The following is a 19,268-nucleotide window of genomic DNA, read 5'->3' on the forward strand; positions in this document are numbered from 1 at the left end:
AAATCGTTAATTCTTAGCATTGCTTATTCAAGTTTCTTCTAGGCCACAGATCAAATTCAGGTCCAGGGAAATGACCTGGCTAGAAAGGGAAAGCAGTCAAAAAAGCTTTAAACAACTCCAGTCTTTTTAAACCAACAATAGAAAGAACCATTTAACTGCAACTTTAAGAGGAAACAAAAGAAAAATCTCATTGTATGAGATTATACAAACAGATCCTGAAGCAGTTTAAAACAGTGTCAATAACCTGCTCTGAAGAGGAAGAAACTGAGCGATGGCAAAGCAAACTGGACATGCCCTGGAGAGTGAAAGAAGCAGGGACAAAGCTGAAGAGATCTCCTGAGTCCACGTCTGGTATTCTACTTGCTAACCTACCCCAACCACTTCTCACTACTGTTATATTCTAACTCTGATAAATGGTATTTATTAATGGAAGGCTTTAACACTTTAAACTGTCAAAGCGCAATAACAAAGGAGAAATACATACCAAACCAAATATTGTAAAAGAATGGAGGGAACAGCCTCTTTTCCGACTCTCCCGTCACATGGTATACTGCATCACAACATGAGACGAACAAATGCTTTCCAAAAGTGAGGCAAGAAGCAAAGCCTAGCAAAATTGTATTTGGAAATATTCTGCTTTTTTCCCAGGTCATATTATGCTTGAAAATAAATAGCTTTTTACACATACATATTTCACAAAAACCTTTCTAGAGCTTCTCACCCACCAGTACACTGCTTGAGAACTACTGAAAACCACGTGAGCCCAGTACAGTCATGTTATCACCACATCCCTCCTCCAGGATAAACATGAAAGAAACTACAAAGCATATCCTCCATCTAGTGAGGTGAGTAGCCATACAGTATGTTTCTCAATTTTGAAGATATAGCCTTCCATCTTATTCAAAGAAGAGTAAGCCACATTTCCCAGATACTTCCATGTCAGCAATTCGGCATTCCCTCACCTGAAATCACTCCTTCCCAGTAAGAAAGTAAACAATGCAATGTCAATTGACAGATTTAGGAATAGGTCTATGAATCCAGGGAGGCTTCACTAGAATCACTCAGAGCATCACAAAACATCTCTTTTCCCAAAATTTCTTTGTAGTAGTTGACCAAAAACACTTCCTATGAGTAACCAGCTGATTGGGGAGTTCCCTTCAATGAATTTAAGGTAAACTGTAAGAGACATTGAGAGGACTGCTTAGATTACCTGTTAAAGGCAATGCAGCTGCATCAAAAACTCATTTTATTATTTTGCTTCTCTTGCTTTTTTCTTTTCAACACCACATCACTGGCACAGTTTACACAGCACTGTGAAGTATTGTTACAGCTACGCCTTTTAACCTTTATGCCTTTTAGGACATTGAGATGTCCTAAATGAGGCATCATTGGTGGCTCTGAATAATACTTCTTAACCGCAAAGGAAAAGATAGAAGAACAGGAATAAAGAGGTCTCCTATTAAAAAAAAAAAAAAAGGAAGAATTCTTAAAATATTTTAAAATCTGATTATTTTATGATGAAGATGACAGAGAGATCCCTTTACACGAGTCTTTAGGTCCATCTCTAAAGTACTTTGCCTTTATCTGCCAGACACCATTCCTAATAATTAAACTTCCTGAACTTCTGATTCTACTTTCTGCATGGTGACTTCATGCTGGCACCCTTTCAACAAAAATTTCCTGATTCATTACCAATTCTTTGCCAGCCAAGAGGCAACTTTCAGACAGTGAAACTGAATATTGAGCAACTCTAACATTACTCTGCAGCAGAGAATTCATGAAAAAATTTGGAGGATGAGAAATTAAAAAAAGAGAGAAAAGATTTTCTTATACTTGTTTTAATAAGTTATTTTTGTTTCTGATGTAGTAGACATAAAATAATAGTTAACAGTGACTGCAGATGTCCAGAAGAATTGCTGTTAGACAATTTTTTGTATCCACATAGCTTCTCAAAGAAAATATTTTGAGATGACAAAAAATAGAAGAGAGGGCAATAAGCATAAAAAACAAACATGTGGCTTGCTTTTGATTTAAGGGCACCACAAAAGAAACTCACACTGATTTATCCTATTTTCATGGAGCTATGAAAATGAATAGTGCAATAGCAGGCAGAGCTCCATCACCTCTTCCATACGGCCAGGGAAGAGTCAGAGCATGCAGTGACAAATCCACTGTGATGCAAATCATTTAGCAACGGAGAAGCTGGGAAGTATAGACACTGTAGTAAGGGAGGTGGCTTGGCTCCCTGGTGTTGGGTTTCTGTTTGAAAGCCTTACCTCTGAATACAACTTGCAGGGAATGAAATGACTCTACTTTGAAGAAAGGTAGAGACCATGGTTCTCTCCAAGCATAACCCACAATCTCCCTGGTGGAAGAAATTTCATGCCAAGTTCCCTAAAAGTTTTAGCTTTAAACAGCCCCTCAAAAAGGCTTCTGAAAGCAAAATGGTTTTCTATTCTTTTTGGTATTCTTCCTCAGTACAGAACTTTTCATGCCTTTATAAAGAACAGCGAGATGCACCACAACCACTCTTTCGGTAGAAACAAAAGTACGTAAGATTAATTGGCCACCTTCAGGCACTGAAAGCGATGAGCATTTGAAATAAACATAAGGGTAAGAAAATGAGAAGTAATTAACCTTTTTGGTTCGTCTGTCTCCCTGTGCTTGCAACTGGGCATGCAGCTTTGTCACATCAATGAAAAAATAACTGATACAGGTACTGGTACTTTCATCAGCTCCGTATTCTTCAGTGTTCTCTATGAGATGAAAATAAAGCATATTCCTGTTCTGAACCATCACCAGCATGGATGTGAGAATAGAGAGTCTACTTCCAAAAGGCAAAATCCATCCAAAAAAAAGAATTCTTTATTACAGGGAAGGCTTTTGTGTCACATTTCAGCAACTGGTACAGGTGTGTATCAATAAAAAATGTGCTGCAATAGCCATTTTTGAACCAATGTTTTCTATATGAGGTAACAATATGTAGCCATTTTTGAACCAATGTTTTCTATGTGAGGTAACAATATGTCTGAAAATGGGGATCTCAGCTTTTTATCCAACCAATCCCCTGAACTTTTTAAATCTAAATCGGTCATAACTGGCTGATTCACTGCAGGAATAGATTAGATCACCAAAAGCCAAAGGGAGTTTTGGGTGAAAATCTGATGAAGACTATCATTCAGGAACAGGCTTGCAATGAAAGCCAAGTTAGACTACTATTGTTTAAATCATAGCAGAAGGAGGAAAAAACCCAACATTCTGCATTTTTCTGAGCATAATATCAAGATACAATCCTGTTGTATGGTCCTTTAGATTACCACCCTTGCACTTCATTTTCCCATGATGTCAACAGAAGACTCCTTTCAATAGAAACTACTTTACTTACATATGGCCAACTCTTGTGCTAACTAACAATAAAAAAAGAAAAAAAAGAAAAGCAACAAACTTGCCTTGTGTCCATCGCACAACCCCAGTTATAGGTGGAAAGACCAACACCGCAAACAGCCAAAGAATTTCTGAGCTAGTTCCTTGGGGTCAGTGCCATCTCCAGTACACAGGCTGGGGAGGCCCGTCCGCAGCTGGACGAGTAATCCCTTGGACGTTCAGCCAAAGGAGCAGGACAGCAGAGTTGGCTGGGATAATTAGCAGTTGTGAGTTAAGGCCAAGAACTTGCTAGCACAGAAACAGTTTTCGTCTTGGAAAAGAAAATTGAAGACAGACCTGTGAATTCCGTGTAGCCCTCCAGTCCTCTAACAAGCAAGGACTAGAAGTCTTCTAACAACTGAACTGAAACTCATTTGTCTAAATTATCTTAAACCCTGTTCCTATTGTACTGAGAGGGAACTGAAAGCACCCATAGGAGGTTCTAGAGTCCACAACAGAGAAGAGTCCTTTTTTCTTTAGTACCCTTTTTATCTTAGATAACAATGACATTGTAAGTGCACCCAGTGGTGAGAACCGTAGGATTTCACATACATCCAGACTCCTTCCTCTTTCACTCCCACCCGTCTTCCCCCACCACCCCCCAGAGTGACAATTTTTGCAATTTGTCATATGAAAGCTTGTCAAAATGAAAATTTATTCTCCATCACCATATAATCTCCATTAATTAATGATCAGGAATCCCTACCAATTTACACAGATGCAGACTTCTGAAAAATACAAGATCTTTTCAAACTAACAAAGACTTGACTGATTTGGATTGCACGTAATCTCTAGTCATCTCAAGCTTTAGTTTTTCTGTCCAAAAAGAGACAGTGATGTTGTCCTGGAGAGCACAGCCACTAATCTTGCACGCCTTGTTCCCTTCCTGCATCACACACACAATGGGAAGATCGATGTTGTTCCTGCAGTGCAAAAACGAATAGTGACAGCAGGATTGCCAAGCTTTAAAGAGAAAACCTTAGCAGTACAAATTCTACAAAAAAAGCAGGTTTTTTTGCTATAGGCCACTAGTTTGAATTTTGTCCAAGTCAACACTGCACAAAGGTTGTTGCCATCTGATGCCCGATCTTGTGAGGTGCTAAATGATCTCAAGCTCTGGCAGTTAGCAGGATCTCACCAACTTCGATCCCTAGAGGCTACTCTGACATGTCTGGAAGGGGTGCGTGATTGCATTTAACTGCTCTGAGCACAAACGCATAGAAAAGTGCCCTCATTATATCTGCCACCTTTATATCCAGCTCTCCAGAGAGAAGCTAAAGACCGAGTGGTTCCATTGAGTAAGTGACCTCGTCTCTCCTGCAGCGATTCCCCAAGGACTGAGGCAGCTCATTGACAAAACTTTGAGATTACACCTATATCTGCTTCGCAGGTTACGATGTTCCCATTGGTTAATCAAGACCTTTTTACAGAAGGCAAAAGTTAATGCAATAAAAACTAATAAAGCAAGAAATTAACAAGTAACACTTTATAAGTAAAAGGAATTGAGCTAGTGGACCTAATAATTGCAAAGAAAAAATCAGATTCTATTGTTGCAAGTGAGAGCAGGAGTTTCTATTAAACCAACAGAGAGAGGCAAAAGGCAAGAATCCCAAGTCTGATGGAGTTGAAACATTTAAGCTTCTGTTAACATTCGTAACACTTATTTCTGCATACATACCATCCAATGGAGGCAATATTCATACTAACATGTCTAACACTCCTAATCCCTGAAAAGATTCACAGATTTTTGCAATGTTTGTTTATCCCAATGTTTAATTCTTGTCCAGTGCTCCAGCCCCAGATTTGAAAATAAGTAAGTACTGTTCTCAGCTCCAAAAAAATCACATTCAGTCTTGCTCCACTTATGGGTTACAGCTTTAGCATCGTAGAACCCCACGCAATTAGAAATGGGAACTGCCCAATAAGCAGCAACACTTGCATCTAGCTCTGGAAGGTCCCCAGATACACGACTTACAAGTTGTAACATTTTTATAGATCATAAGGCTGTTTATACACGACTTACAAATTTTAAAACATCTCATAAAAGCGATCTAAAACAGCCTTATGATCTATAAAAATGTTACAAGTTGTAAGTTTTCATTTTCCCCTCCCTTGGAGTCCAGTTGTTAAGGAAGAGAGGCTTTATAGATAGCAGGGAACAAGAAAATGACCAGATTAAAAACAAACAGAAAAAAATGTGTAGAATATTTCAACTCCTTCATTCTATAAAAGAGGCTGCTTATAGGGAATACATTACATTGTGGTATGACACAGTGCTTAATCATTCAAGATACCTTTGGACACTTCTGAATACATGTAAAGTCTATGTTACATGATATGACAGCAACATTAAAATTCATTTAAGTATATAGCTCAAATTAGAAACAATTTTAGAACAAACATTTTGTTTAACAGATAGGTTTTAATTGGTAAGCAAAAGTTTCCAGAGAATTAAAAATTTAACAAAAAAGTTGAACCCCTAACATTACAGATAAGTTTTAAGCTTTTTAATGCCATAAAGTACTGCATATTATTCCTGTCATGCAGAAGCAAATTCGTACTTAGTAATAAAAAAAACCCACACACAAACCCAAAATATCTTTGTTCCAATATTTAGAATGGTTTAGCTCTTATTCTTCTCTTGCTTTGGTATTTAAAATACTTGAACTAAGTGGATAAGGTTATTTATGGGGGAGGGAGGACAAATACCAATTAAGAACTACTGTGCTTCAAATAAGTATAATTTATGCAGCTTAATAAGAATAAAGTACCACTACTGAGATTCAAATTTGATCAAGCCAGCTCTAAGCTACACTGACAGATTCAGATCTTTGACTTAACCATACATTTTCCTTAGAGGGCTTTACAATTTTTTAACAAATATTTTACTATTAATAACATGTAGTCTCCAGATGAGTTTAAGATACTTATTTTATCCTGAAGAACAAATCTTTGTAGTTGAACATTTTTCTTTAAACTTATTAACTTCCATGGTTTTAAAATCCTAGCTACCTTATTTTACTAAGGTAGCATTCACCTCTATCTTTTACAGCATTCATCTCTATCTTTTAAAAGGACAGTTCAACAAGTGTCAAGATACTAAAAGTGTCTTGTTTTTAAATAGGGGAAATAACACTGTAATTATTACCTTTAAAAAAAAAAAGCTGTTCTAAACTTACCCTTATATTTATCTTTCAAAGAACTTAAGCACCATTTTTCAGTAAGTTGCAGACAATTCTCAGAAGCTATATTTTCAAATTAAATTGAATAGCTTAACCCATGTCATAGGTCTCTAATCAAGCACAGCAGTTTTAAAGGACAGATTTTCCCAACAAAACAAAATAGACTCAGCATTTGAAAAAACTACACTCAGCATTTGAAAAAACTACATATGCATTTACATGCATATGTAAATGCAAATGCATTCTTTATACCAAAGATAGGCCAATAACTTTCACACAAATGGAGTTTTGTGACAATTGCAAGAGCAGGAAGCTGGACCAACTTTCATACAAGCAAACATACTGCCAGAAGAGCAGTCACGTACTACAACACAAGCTATTGAAGAAAATATTTCCAATTTAGAGAGTTATTTAAATAAGAAATTAAGTAAAACAGAAGTCAAATCTCTAATAAAAATATGTAACATAACCACTGTTAAAAACCAAAACAAAGCATACAAAGGTCCTGGCATACCCAGGTAAGCAACAAGTAATCAGCAAATCCCAAATATTTGCAAGGTAGTCAAGCGTTGCTCTCCACTCACATGGAAATTGGGTGATAAAGAGCAGATCTAGAACAGATAAGTGACAATTATATTTAGGAATTCAAGGGTTTTTTTCCAAACAAGTCTTCCTCTCAGTTTCATGAATCCATACGTCAACCAAGGTAACCCATTAGCCTGGCAAAGCTACCTCAAGCCAATCTCTACAGCTTTTGGCTCAAAAAAAAAAAAAAAAAGATGTAGCTTTTCCCTCCTTGGTTCGTATGACCAGCAGAATCAAGAGAGAAAAGGGAGAGGAAGAGAGGGCTAACTTTTAAGTCAAGTTTGGAACGAAGTTCAGAATTGCATTTTTGGATGTAAAACCCCAGTAGTACTTGCTCATTTCCCCATCCTCCTTTATCATCCTTCCACTTGTGGCTCCTTTCCTCGGGAAAGCTTCAAAACGATAGCTAGACAAACATTAAGCTCAGAGACGCGAGGCTCCTGTTGGCTTCACACAAGGTCCTGACTTGCATGCCTGCTCAGCGGCTGGACAAATACCACATAGGCTATCCTGGAGAGCACAGTGCATGAGGTTTTCAATCTAGCAAAACATATCTCATTCAGTTTAAAGAACAGAAACGTTTTAAGCACATAAGCCTGTAAATTCATTACCCAAAAGGCCAAATTAAATTCACATTATTTATATTCCTTGAACAAAGATGACAATCGCATGTTACAGGTTATTCACCATCTTACCAAAAGACGGTGATATAACTGCATATAATCTCACACTCAGTCAGATATCAGTGTGTTCTGTCTGAAGCATGATAGACTGTAGTTCTGAAAAGTGTTTAAGTGCTTAACTCTTTGCAAAGCCAGGATAACACTTTTCAGAACTGTAGTCTAAGTGCTTAACTCTTTGCAAAGCCAGGATCTTCCATGGCGACTGCCGAGGGACCACATGAACATAACCACACAATTCTGGTAGCACCCAAAAAAACCCTTGGCTCCTTCAGACGAGACCACACAGCAAATATTAGTATTTGGTTGGCTTCTTTCCACAATTACTGTCAGGGACCTATCATAATTGAAAAACTGTAATTATCTATTTCTCAATATTCACTCCCCAAGACCACAGGAGTTATGCAGAACATTACAACTCAGCCTCCAATATTGTATCCAAGACTTAATGTGTTGCACATAAAGCACTAACTCTAAATACAGCTTGCAGGTACTTGTAACATGCCAGTTCACAGCATATAGCAGCTGGATGTTTTATAGTCAAGGCTCTGTTAAACTCATGAGTACTTTATCAAAGTTTGACATCCAAGACTCTCTAGCACTCTAAAACATTTGTAATATGCCTCATACATCGTTCCATAAAATAAGAAGCTCAGTATCTCCCCTACTGCTTCATGAGAAGGTTAGCCCTTCCTTGGCTTGAATAATACATCAGTACTACAGAAATGCTTATTCCTTCAGTGGCTTCCAAAAAGTTAAAAATTTCATTTTCTTCAACCCAGTCCACTACAAAATAGTAGCAAATCATCTTTATTACAAATGCAGACTATTTGTCCAGCTAGATTTCCCTTCCAAAGAACAAAACTGTTTGTTTATAGTTTAACTAATGTCATTCAACATCAAATACCACAAAAGGCTCCTACCCCCTCCATCTAGTTCCATGACAAACTGTGACACAGTTCAAATACAGAATTGCTGTAAGAAGTTGATATCAACAACACATAACTTTGAAGTATCCTAGAAAAACTTTTGAAGTAGATTAACATTGAAGCAATAAAAGCAAACGCACTAAAGTAATCTTGTCCAATTGTTCTGAAATTAAATAATCAGGCTTTTTAGTTAATCATCTTGCTAAGTTACCTAAAGATATGTCTGTAAAAATCAGAGATGTTGCTCCACTTACTGCTTTAACAGAACATACTTTCTAAAATTTAGTTTTCTGAAAGCAAGTGTATAAATCATGTTGCAGTCCACTTACTGCTTTAACAGAACATACTTTCTAAAATTTAGTTTTCTGAAAAAAAGTGTAAGTCTCCAGTTCTATGTTGGTGCCATGAATTGTTTCAGCAAATACAATGGCTTCCGTGGGCAAGAAGCATACAAGACCGTCCACCTGTCTAGAATTTCTGTTGTGGTAAAAACAAGGGAGCACCTCCTCCAGGCACAGGGGCTCCTTCAGGGCAGGGAATGCTGAAAGGATCTCCCCAAACCAGCCACCTCTTCTCTGATTTTGCCCTCCTGCCAAGTTCAGCTGAAATTAAACAAGACTAGAAACTACAAGGGAAGAGGAAATACACATGCAAGCACAAACAAATTTCCTTTGGAAAACAAGATAAAATGGTAGATGTAATATGAAAGGTTTCTCTTTGCTAGTAATTAGCATAGAACATAGAGTAATTATAAAGCAGAAACATATACTAAGTTGTGTATGCTACAAGTTCTCATCAAAATTGTCTTAAACTTCACATTTATATAAAATAAGTGTGTACATATATTTAAACATAAATGTCTGATTATATGCACATATAAAAGGCAAAACGAGTTATACTATTCTCCATTTTGGCTATTCGGAATTATTTCACCTCTGAAAAAAACATAAGCCTGAAAACACTTTGAGTTACCGAGTTGTCTCATGCAAGAAAAAATGCTAATCAGAAAAAAATAAAATACAAAAGGAATCCTTTTAAAGAAAGGAATTGAGATTGCATTACTTTGCCCAGGAATCACTACTCCATATTTTACTTCTTTAATAATTGGTAACATCCTATGTTATGAGAGAAGAAAAAATTGAGTTCTGCATCAAAAATGCATCATTCATAAAAATACATTATTGTAACTTCTACTGAGGATAAATAGTTTTACATTTTGATTGACAGTACTTTCATCTAGTAGTCCCTTCACAGTTTTCATGTTACTTTAAGGTATGAGAGCTCTTATAAGACACCTACAGAAAAATGGTAATAGCATGGGTGTATGTGATTTTTCCAGTACACTGGATTCCTGTTTCCCATAGGGAAAATAGCTTTTTGGCATTGCAAAAGGTATAGTCCAGCCCCACAGCAAAAGGACACCAGGCATGTCAAACCATAAAAAGTTTTGGCATGCTTTCAAACTAGAAACAACATACAAAAATCACAATTCATCTTTGTGGATAAATAGTGGCAAGAAAAGAGAAATGGCACACTATCCCCCACAGTCACAACGGCACAACAAGCTCTCAGAAAAAAATATATCACCCAGGAGGCAGATTAAAAAGAATCTATAAGATGTGATGAAAAGGAAAATTGGAACAGTAGAAGAGAAGATGAAAGTGATACGTTCACACAACCTTAATTATCGAGTTTGGGCCTGGCCTCACCTCGCGCCCCCCCCACCTGCATTTGTTTAATCTTGTGGAATTCAAACTATCATTTTCTTCAAATATTCTTGTAAACACAGTCATAAAACTGGCACTCAATTAGATTAATCTTCATTATTAAGCACGACACACGCAACGCAAATTGCTAAAGCTGCCCCATTTTGCACCATAAGATTGGAGCAGGGACTGATTATCAGGGTCTTGAGTCATTCTCCCTCACTTTCTTAGTCTAGCAAACATACTGTATGCAAAGTGGAAGTCCTCCATGGGAAATACTGAGAGCAAAATAAACCCTCCTGTAATCGCTTACAAAGCTGGCATTTACCATGCTCCTGGAAGAGTTGAGATATGTCCAAGTCTCATCAAAGGAGAGATTAAAAGATGTTTCTCCCATATCTCAGGAAAGCACCCTACATATTTCACTGACATGTCTGATGGAGCAGTGCTGTCATAATCATCCCTTGTCCTTTGCGAACAGTGGGAAAGGTGAGAATTTCATTTATCCTTATTAAAATAATGAAAATCCAAGTAGAAATAGTTTTATTCAAATGAGAAGCACTTCTATTCTGATGCTTTCAGTTCACCTCAATAGATACTTCACACTTCTCCATCCCTCAACTTCAGTCCCAAATGACCCTTTCCGTTTCAACCACACACAAAAAAAAAAAAGTAAATTAATTCCCGTGCTTTAGCTATATTAGCAAGTAACTCAACACAATGTGAGGAGATCTCCCACTGTAAGCAGTGAACCAGCTGGTGCTGATGACCAAGTGCTTACAGAATAGGGTTACAGCATTTTACTTTTGGGACTAGCACTGATCCAGTGCTGTGGGCTAACTGTCCCTTATCAGCTTTAGGTGTGCTCCTGGAGAGCATCTTCCAGTTTAATTTCATCTGAAAAGGCCTAGTTTGTGCAGTCTGAAATTGATTCATGACACAAACCAGAAGGTGGTAACCAGGGCAGGGACCAGTTTCAAAATTAACCTAGTGATTCAAGCTCACATATACACACACTCACAGACTTAAGTCCAAGTTGCGATTTCAACATCTTTGTGAAAGTCACCCAAGAAAATGTGCACGATATCTCCATTTTCATTTGTGCATGAAACAAAATATTCTCAGAGCTCTCACCTGTGCCGAGAAGTACAAAGGAGAGGCTCAGTCCCAGCTGGTTCAAAGGCAGGTAAAACACAGGTGCTGCTTTTACAGCCCCTACACACACTACACCTGGCTCTTCACTACATGATCCATTTCTCACCTTCTAAAGCATAAAATCACACCAAGATTAACTTGCAAAAAGCTATTATGTCAAGAGCTTACTTCTTATGAGGTAAATTGCTATCAATCTTTGCCTTGTAAACATCAGCTTCCATGTGTAGGCCTCTGCTTCTAAGTTCTCTACAAAAAGTCACTAACCAGTCTGAACTGGATTAAAAAAAAAAAACAAAACTTTTTTTAAGCATAAAGGCTAAGACAAGCTGTAAGGTGTAAGCGTACTAAGACTAAAATTATTAAGTATACTGAGACTTAAGTGTACTGAGACTGTTATAGATACATCTTAAAAAAATCATCAAGAGCTTCTATATACAACAATTATTTTTTCAGTTAAAACATTTAGATTTCAGAATGTATTTCTACATTCTTTGGAATATAGTGGGTTGACTATTGGTTTTGTTTTTTAAAGAAAGTAAAGAAAGTTCTTCCTTATTTTTCCCTCACGCATAATGCAGTTACAAGAAAACCTTGAGAAATCATAGCTCCATGGTTGAAATCAATCATATTTTTTAGGTATCTGTCAGTTCAGGATACAGCTCGTCACTGAATTCAACTTTTGACTGACTTGTAAATTCATCAGACCTTTTCTTCTGACAGTTAACATTAAACAAATATGATTTAACTTTGAATTTTAATTAAAATAATTAATTTTAAAGTTATTTGACATAGCATGTAGGAAAAACAAAATACTTGTTTATACAAGCATCCAAGCATGTTATGCCACAGCTTCTGGACAGGACACAGCTTCTGGTAGCTCTGACCTCTTGTGCTGGAGTATATCCAATAATCCACTGTTAATATACTGCCCTAGTTGGACTGTGGTATGCCTCAGTGAGAGCTGATGCTTAACCTTGAAATTTTGCATATATCTGCCAGTGAAGATGTAAGTCATGGAATTCAAGAGCGAAGAGAGAAAGCAGAAGTCTCTAACTTACTTTATAACATTTGAATTAACGCATCCTCTCCACATTCTTACTTGAGGCAGTAAGAAGAAACCCCTGGCTCAGGCTGGTTTTCAACTAATTGAGTTTGTTTCTCCTTATTTTAGGCTAGAGGAGCTACCTCAATTTCCACTCTGTGTCTGAAGCGGGAATGGGTTCAGTTTATCAGGAGCTGAAGGCTTGGCTGGAGTTCCCAAGGGCAGCTTGTAGACATCACCATTTCATTTAATGATTTCCCCTTTTTCACCTCCCAGATGTATTTTTGAGAGGTAAAGCAACCCATTCTGCGACACCAGAGACAGTTAACAACGGTATAAGCTTTCTCATTATTAGCAGCACTCCAGACAAGAGCTTTCAGTGATGACAGTGATGAAAGTTTATGGTTGATAAAGCACTGTATAAGCAGTGCCTATGAATAGTAGGAAATAAAGTAATCAATGGATTACATTTATGTACGTACACCATCGAGACATGAATCAGTCATTCAAAGTGTGAGTTAAAATAAAAACCTCTCTCTAGATGAGCTAGTGGGATCAACAGTAATCCTTCTCAGCTGGAAATGTGCACACTACAGCATTTCACAGAGCTCAAAGAATACAAACTAAGAGTTCATTTACACACTGGTAGTTTAAGAACACTGGGCTCCCTTCCAGCTAATAGATGTCTCACAGTTTTTGCAGCCTCTAAAATAAATCCTTGTAATTCAAAACGTGCCATTAACATTCACAAAATGTGAAATAGTCCCCCCAAACAAGAGCAAACTATACCACAGAACAGTTAACTCAGCAGCCTTTGCAATAAGTTAATGCAAAAAACTTCTGTTTACTAACACTTAGCAATTAAGGCCCCGGAGCATACACCTTGTTTCATTTCAAACTCCTGTAACTTGTATGAATAAGGTATCTTGGAAAGGAAGAATAAAAATGAAGTGTCTGTTGAAATGCAAGGGGTACCTAATTATAAACCACAATAGGATTCAGCTGGTGCTTGAAATTTGGTCTTAGTTTCCTAGCACTAGAGCTTAGCAATTGCATAGTCAAGTTTTTCCAATCACCCGCCTAACTATACATCCTCTAGTTTTCTAAAGGGGATATCATTACGAAAAGAGAACCACATATACCAATGTATTATCTTGCACCTTGTATCATTTCTTACATCCATAGCACCATTAAGAGTAAGACTTTGCTGCTTGCCTTTTACAACCACTTTTCACAGGTGAAAAGGGTTTCATAAAACAAGCAGGAGAGAATCAATCCATAGAGTAAAGGGTGCAACATCTGCCACCCAGCATAAAAATAGATAAGGAAATCCAAAGCAATTCCTGGTATACTTCCTTCACAATCTGTACGGTCCATTTGAATTCTGTAACCTAACACACAAAAATCTTAATCTCACTCTAGTTTACTAACAATGAAGAGCCAATGCAAAAGCCAGGCTGCACTAAATCAATCAATGTGCAAATCTAGTGAAATATACCTTAAAATATTACATATAATCACTGAACACACAATAGAGTTGCCTTTTGCAGGCACAAAAGCTATATGTCTGTCCATGACCCCCCAGGCACCCAACATACCTAAATAACAGATAAATAGCAATCCAATAGCTCCCCGCCCAAAGGGGTTGCTAGGTCTGAAACATGGATAGATTTTTCTAAGTTTTCTAGCTTACGTTTGAGTTTTTGTGCCCCCAAGTACACATTGATCTTCTCACTCTAGGGTAGTCCTGGAAAGGATTTATACCCTGCCTAGCTCACAAATATAAAACAGTTTTCCAAACATATACAAATACGTATGCCCACAATAAGCAAAACTGACTCCAAAAAGCGAACAAATAAGCCTTATTTGTTACCTGTATAGACGAGCTATATCATCGACTTCTAAAATGCAGAAATCCTATCTGAGAGCTGTTGTTCAAAGGCAGACCTTCAGCAGACCACCACCTCTCTGGAGCACACCCAGTTTGCTGCTCCCAGCAAGGCCACGGCCCCAGGTGCTGCAAATTCCCTTTCAAAGGCTCCCTCACAGCTCCCTTCCCTTGCTGCTCATCACGCCCACACCTGCCCACTGCTCCGCTTTCCACTCAGAGTCATCTGCTGGCCCCTAAATTCACTTCCATAACTGCCCTGCAGATCTACGGCATGTGTAAAGCTGACAGAAATCATAAAACAAAACAGTGGTGGATTCAAGGTATCTGCTAAAAGGACTGTGTAACTCTGGGCTTGACCCTGCTCCTGTTGAAGTCAGTGGTAACTCTCCCCATTGATTTCAATGCAACAAGGTCAGTTTTCCTGCCGGGGAGCTGCAATGTTCCACAGTGTTCAGAAAGGAGAGTGTCAGGAGAAAAAGTGCAGGTTTCTATCCCACAGTGATGGTAGCAATGTCTTTTCACTACCAGACAGCTCAACCAGAAGAACTGCTGCAGATGCAAAATCTCTTCTCAACAGAAGAAAATATCTTTCTTCAGCCCAAACAGCTGAGTATCCATATCTTTGAGAGGCAGAACTGCCAAAATTTTGCTACTGAACTTGCTAAAATCAGGATCAAGACTATTTTTTCCTTCAAGAAGTCATATTCTCCCTCTCCGCTGAATCAAAATAATGAACAGAAAGGCAATAGCGGCTCATTTACTCTATAGCATCCCTATAAAATTTCTGTAAAATATTTCTGGTGGTTTTCCTAAACATCATTTTTTCCTCAATACTATTTTTTAAAGATTTAAGAAAGATAATGGAACTTTTCACGAAGGGATGGAAACTGAACCTATAATAGTCTGCACAAGATCAAAGTCTTTATAAATCGATGATGCTGAACAAATGCAGACAGTTGTTTGCCCTCCACATCTGAAAGTTCAGTTTCTCGAGTTTGTCAGATTCAATAAACATCATCCATTAGATGATGGAGAAAATGAATCCTACTACATGCAAGTCATAGAAAAAATTCATTTGAGATGCTGGATTTCATCTCAAAAACATGGCCCTTTTCCGGGGGAAGCAGTAAAAAGTAACACCATTTGCTTTAGCATAATAGATACTTCATCTGGATATGTTGTTCTTCACATGTAGCTAGATTTTACTTAACTCTAAAAATTGAAATCTATACTGCACCATCTTCATCTCTGCACAAACTAACATACCTGTAAGCATATATAATTCAGTAATTGTGTCAAGAGAGTCTGAAAATAATAGCAAGTAAAATAATAAAGATTTCATTTAATAAATAATAAATATATGGGTGGATGTGACTTCACGAAGAGTGAGCTTGAGAAAGACATGATGCATTGGCTGCAGCCATCAGTCATTCAGGGAGACATTAGAAGTTCCAGGTATGAAGGGGGTATTAATTTCTTCTTCCTTGTGTGGATATATAAGTAAGGTCCCAGTTCCCTAGCTCAAGAAGTTCTGCACCTTTGAACCAGCCAACACTACTAAACCCTTTGAAGGTTTTATAAGCACTGCACTCTCCATTTCACAGAAGAAAAAAATGTGTTAAGGTTAAAAAAAAAGACAAAGACAAAAGAACCAACCACTGCCATCAAAATAACAGACATGCTCCAAAGGGGCCTAACTCCAAAGAAAGGGCTAAAGGAGAGCAAAGGTGGGTAGAGTGAGGAAAGGTTGGTCAGGGCAATGAAGAACAAAATCTGGTTCCTAGCTGTGACTCCACAATAAGCCTGGCAACTCCTTTAGAAACTTCTATTGTGAGCTCCTTATCCGTAGGAAAATTATCTGTTCTCTGAAGGTATGGGAAGGTCAATTCATTTACATTTGTTAAATGTGCCGGGGCATTTAGATTGCAGTGCCACAAAATGAGAAGCTTTATTATAAACTTTGATGCAGTCATGGCAATTATGCTGTTTTATTAGTACTAGCCAGCATTTATCCAAAGTAGGGTATAAATCCCTCATGGTATAACTTAAAAACTCTCTCTAATCTTAAGAGTCCACAGTGTAAAACCTTGATCCAACACACATTTAGAACATGCATTCTAGAGCCTGTGCCAACATCCACAAAAAGAGAATGAAAATGTCTCATTTCTCTCCTTTCACTGACCTTTCTCTTTTCTTCACCTGAACTGCAGTAGAATCAATATCTTACAAAATCAGAAAAAATTCTCATAACCACACATTTCATTTGCTCAGAAAGCAATAAAATCTTAACCTAAATCATTCTAATTGTTCACCGCAATAAAAGACTTAAAAGGAATTCTTCATCCACACTATTACTTTGTAATACCTATTTATGTAAACCATATAGAATGGCAGAGAAAAATATATTTAAGACATGAACTTGTAATGCTTGCATATCAGGCGTCTGGACCCTAGCAACTGGATTATGGCCTACTCTGTCTGACATCCATCAGTTTCTCCGCACTTTACAGAGATTCAAGATAGTGAATACTCTCCCTAGATTTGAGGCAGTGAGATGAAGGAGGGAGGTAGAAAGAAGAGGAAAACTATACTTGAAATTTGTTGGGTCATACCACTGCACCAAATACCCTTTACCCCTTCCAGGCTCTTCCTTTCCATACCTGAACAACCTCTTCCCCCCCTCCCAAGGCCTGTACGCAGGGACACTGTCTCCTCAGCTCCTATCATCCTAATCTCTCAGAAACACGGAGAGCGAGTCCCCATCATTATCCATCCGAAACACACTATAAAAGTAGTTCATTTAATTCACCTGGTGATGAAACATCCTTAAAAGGAAGGTTTGTATTTAAAAAATTGTCTTCTAATAACCAGGAAAAACTACCCAGGTGTTCACTACCTAGGTAATTCAAGATTACTTTGGTACTCACCACACTGATGGTGTATTGCAGTTAGGGGTCTGAGGACTGAGAATGCAAGATTAAAAAAATTATAACACAAGCCATAAACCTCCATTACCATCAACGCCATCAAAACCTCTAAATTCTCAGTCTGTTTGAAAATGCAGCCTCCTTTCTAGCTGCAAATAGCACAGTCCTGATGTGGTTGCCAAGAAACCAGTACTTGCGATTCACAGAGTTCACATTTGAGAGATATTTGCACTTACAAACATTCATGAAAGCAAAACTGAAGCAAGCCGGAAAGTGTGGTATAAATTCCTCTTATGATTTGTCAGTATCATCCTAAAACAAAGCACACATCCCAAACCTCCCATTCTCAGATTATTATGTTATCTAAGAAACATTTGTGGACTTTTGTTCCAACTGTTTCTCTGAAATACTGAACTGATTACCTATGTACTCTGTCACACCCGGACTTTATGTGTTTCACTGACATCTCTTCACGAATTATAACATGGTCACTAGGGTCCTCACCAACATAAAGCTCTTCTAACTCATTGTCCCACGTTGTGGATTACTGCACTAGTTCACTGATTAAATCCAGAGTTAATCACGATTATTGTGCTGTAAAGCACCTTGGGAGACATGACATGAAAAGTACTAAAAAAATGCAGTTGAATTTGATTACTCTGTATCTTCTCAAACCCATTTATATGTTAAAGACTCTCTTTCAATATTACGTTTCATACAAACCCCAGTCTCAATCTGATTTTCCCATGCCATTTTTAATTATTAATATTACTGTTCGCAACTGGAGATTTGGCAAGGTTGGCTCCTCTTTGTGCTAGGCCCTGTACAGACATAAAATAAATGACAATTCCTGGCAAAGATAATTCACAAGGTGTAACAGCCAGTAAATTACATGAAAGACAAGATGAAACAGTTGTTTGAGACAAACAAACAGAAAGGTGGAAGGAAACCGGTAAATAAATGATAGATTGTCTATCTAACTATTTTAAACAAAATTGGTTGCTGCTTTTTAACTTCCCCAAAATATTTGTATTCACTAGCTCTCAGTCAAGTGATGCTGTTTTTATTTTACATATCCATTCACCTTTATGAGATTAAGAATAAATAAAACCTGTAGCCAGAAAAGCTACAGGTAGTTCTGAAAATCTAAATCTAAAGATTGGAGACTTCTGCGATTCACCAGGCCACTACTGTATTTACCTCATTGCAAAAGAATACTTCTTACACCCTGTAATAGCTTTCTGTTGTTGGGATTCCATAGATACATATTTTAGAAAAGGACATCGTAAGATGCTCCTTGACACTTCCACCGCTCTGGAGCTATTTTGTAGTTTATTAGGTGATCCTTGTTGCACTTACTCACTCAAACAGACATGCTTCATCACTTTCATCTTTTTTTATTTTTTTCCACTTTTTCATTTCTTTTCAGTTTTGTCCAGTAGGGATGTCATTGCAGAAGTGTGAAAATGAAGAAAGCAGTTACTGAGTTAGCCAGAAGGGTGAACGTGTGTGAAGAGGGAACGGCAAAACCCTATGAAGTGTTCTGCAAATCTTTCAGGAATGAACAGTAATTCAGAAAGGGTACAAGGCTTCAGAAATGCTGTGGTATACCCAAGGAAAGGTACTTTTCAAGACATTCTCTAAAGGATGAGATCAGATGACCTTCCTCCCTTTAAACAAAAAGCTTTTCCAAGAAGAACAGATGTCAGTAAAGACTGTTTGCTGCATATCCAACATTATATACATTA

The 19,268-nt window shown here is 37.7% G+C and overlaps 1 protein-coding gene across 1 annotated transcript in view; it reads right to left on the reverse strand.

Moving 5' to 3' along the window:
• The window catches only part of GRID1 (glutamate ionotropic receptor delta type subunit 1), a 580,739-nt gene that overhangs the window by 447,509 nt on the left and 113,962 nt on the right, over positions 1-19,268 (reverse strand). The window contains exon 2 of the mRNA XM_019470222.1: positions 6,239-6,258. Coding sequence (XP_019325767.1) covers positions 6,239-6,258 — 20 coding nt within the window. The remainder of the gene's footprint in view (positions 1-6,238; positions 6,259-19,268) is intronic.

This window comes from Aptenodytes forsteri, unplaced genomic scaffold (assembly GCF_000699145.1).
Source record: "Aptenodytes forsteri isolate BGI_AS27 unplaced genomic scaffold, ASM69914v1 Scaffold106, whole genome shotgun sequence".
In the NCBI taxonomy this organism is placed as follows: domain Eukaryota; kingdom Metazoa; phylum Chordata; class Aves; order Sphenisciformes; family Spheniscidae; genus Aptenodytes; species Aptenodytes forsteri.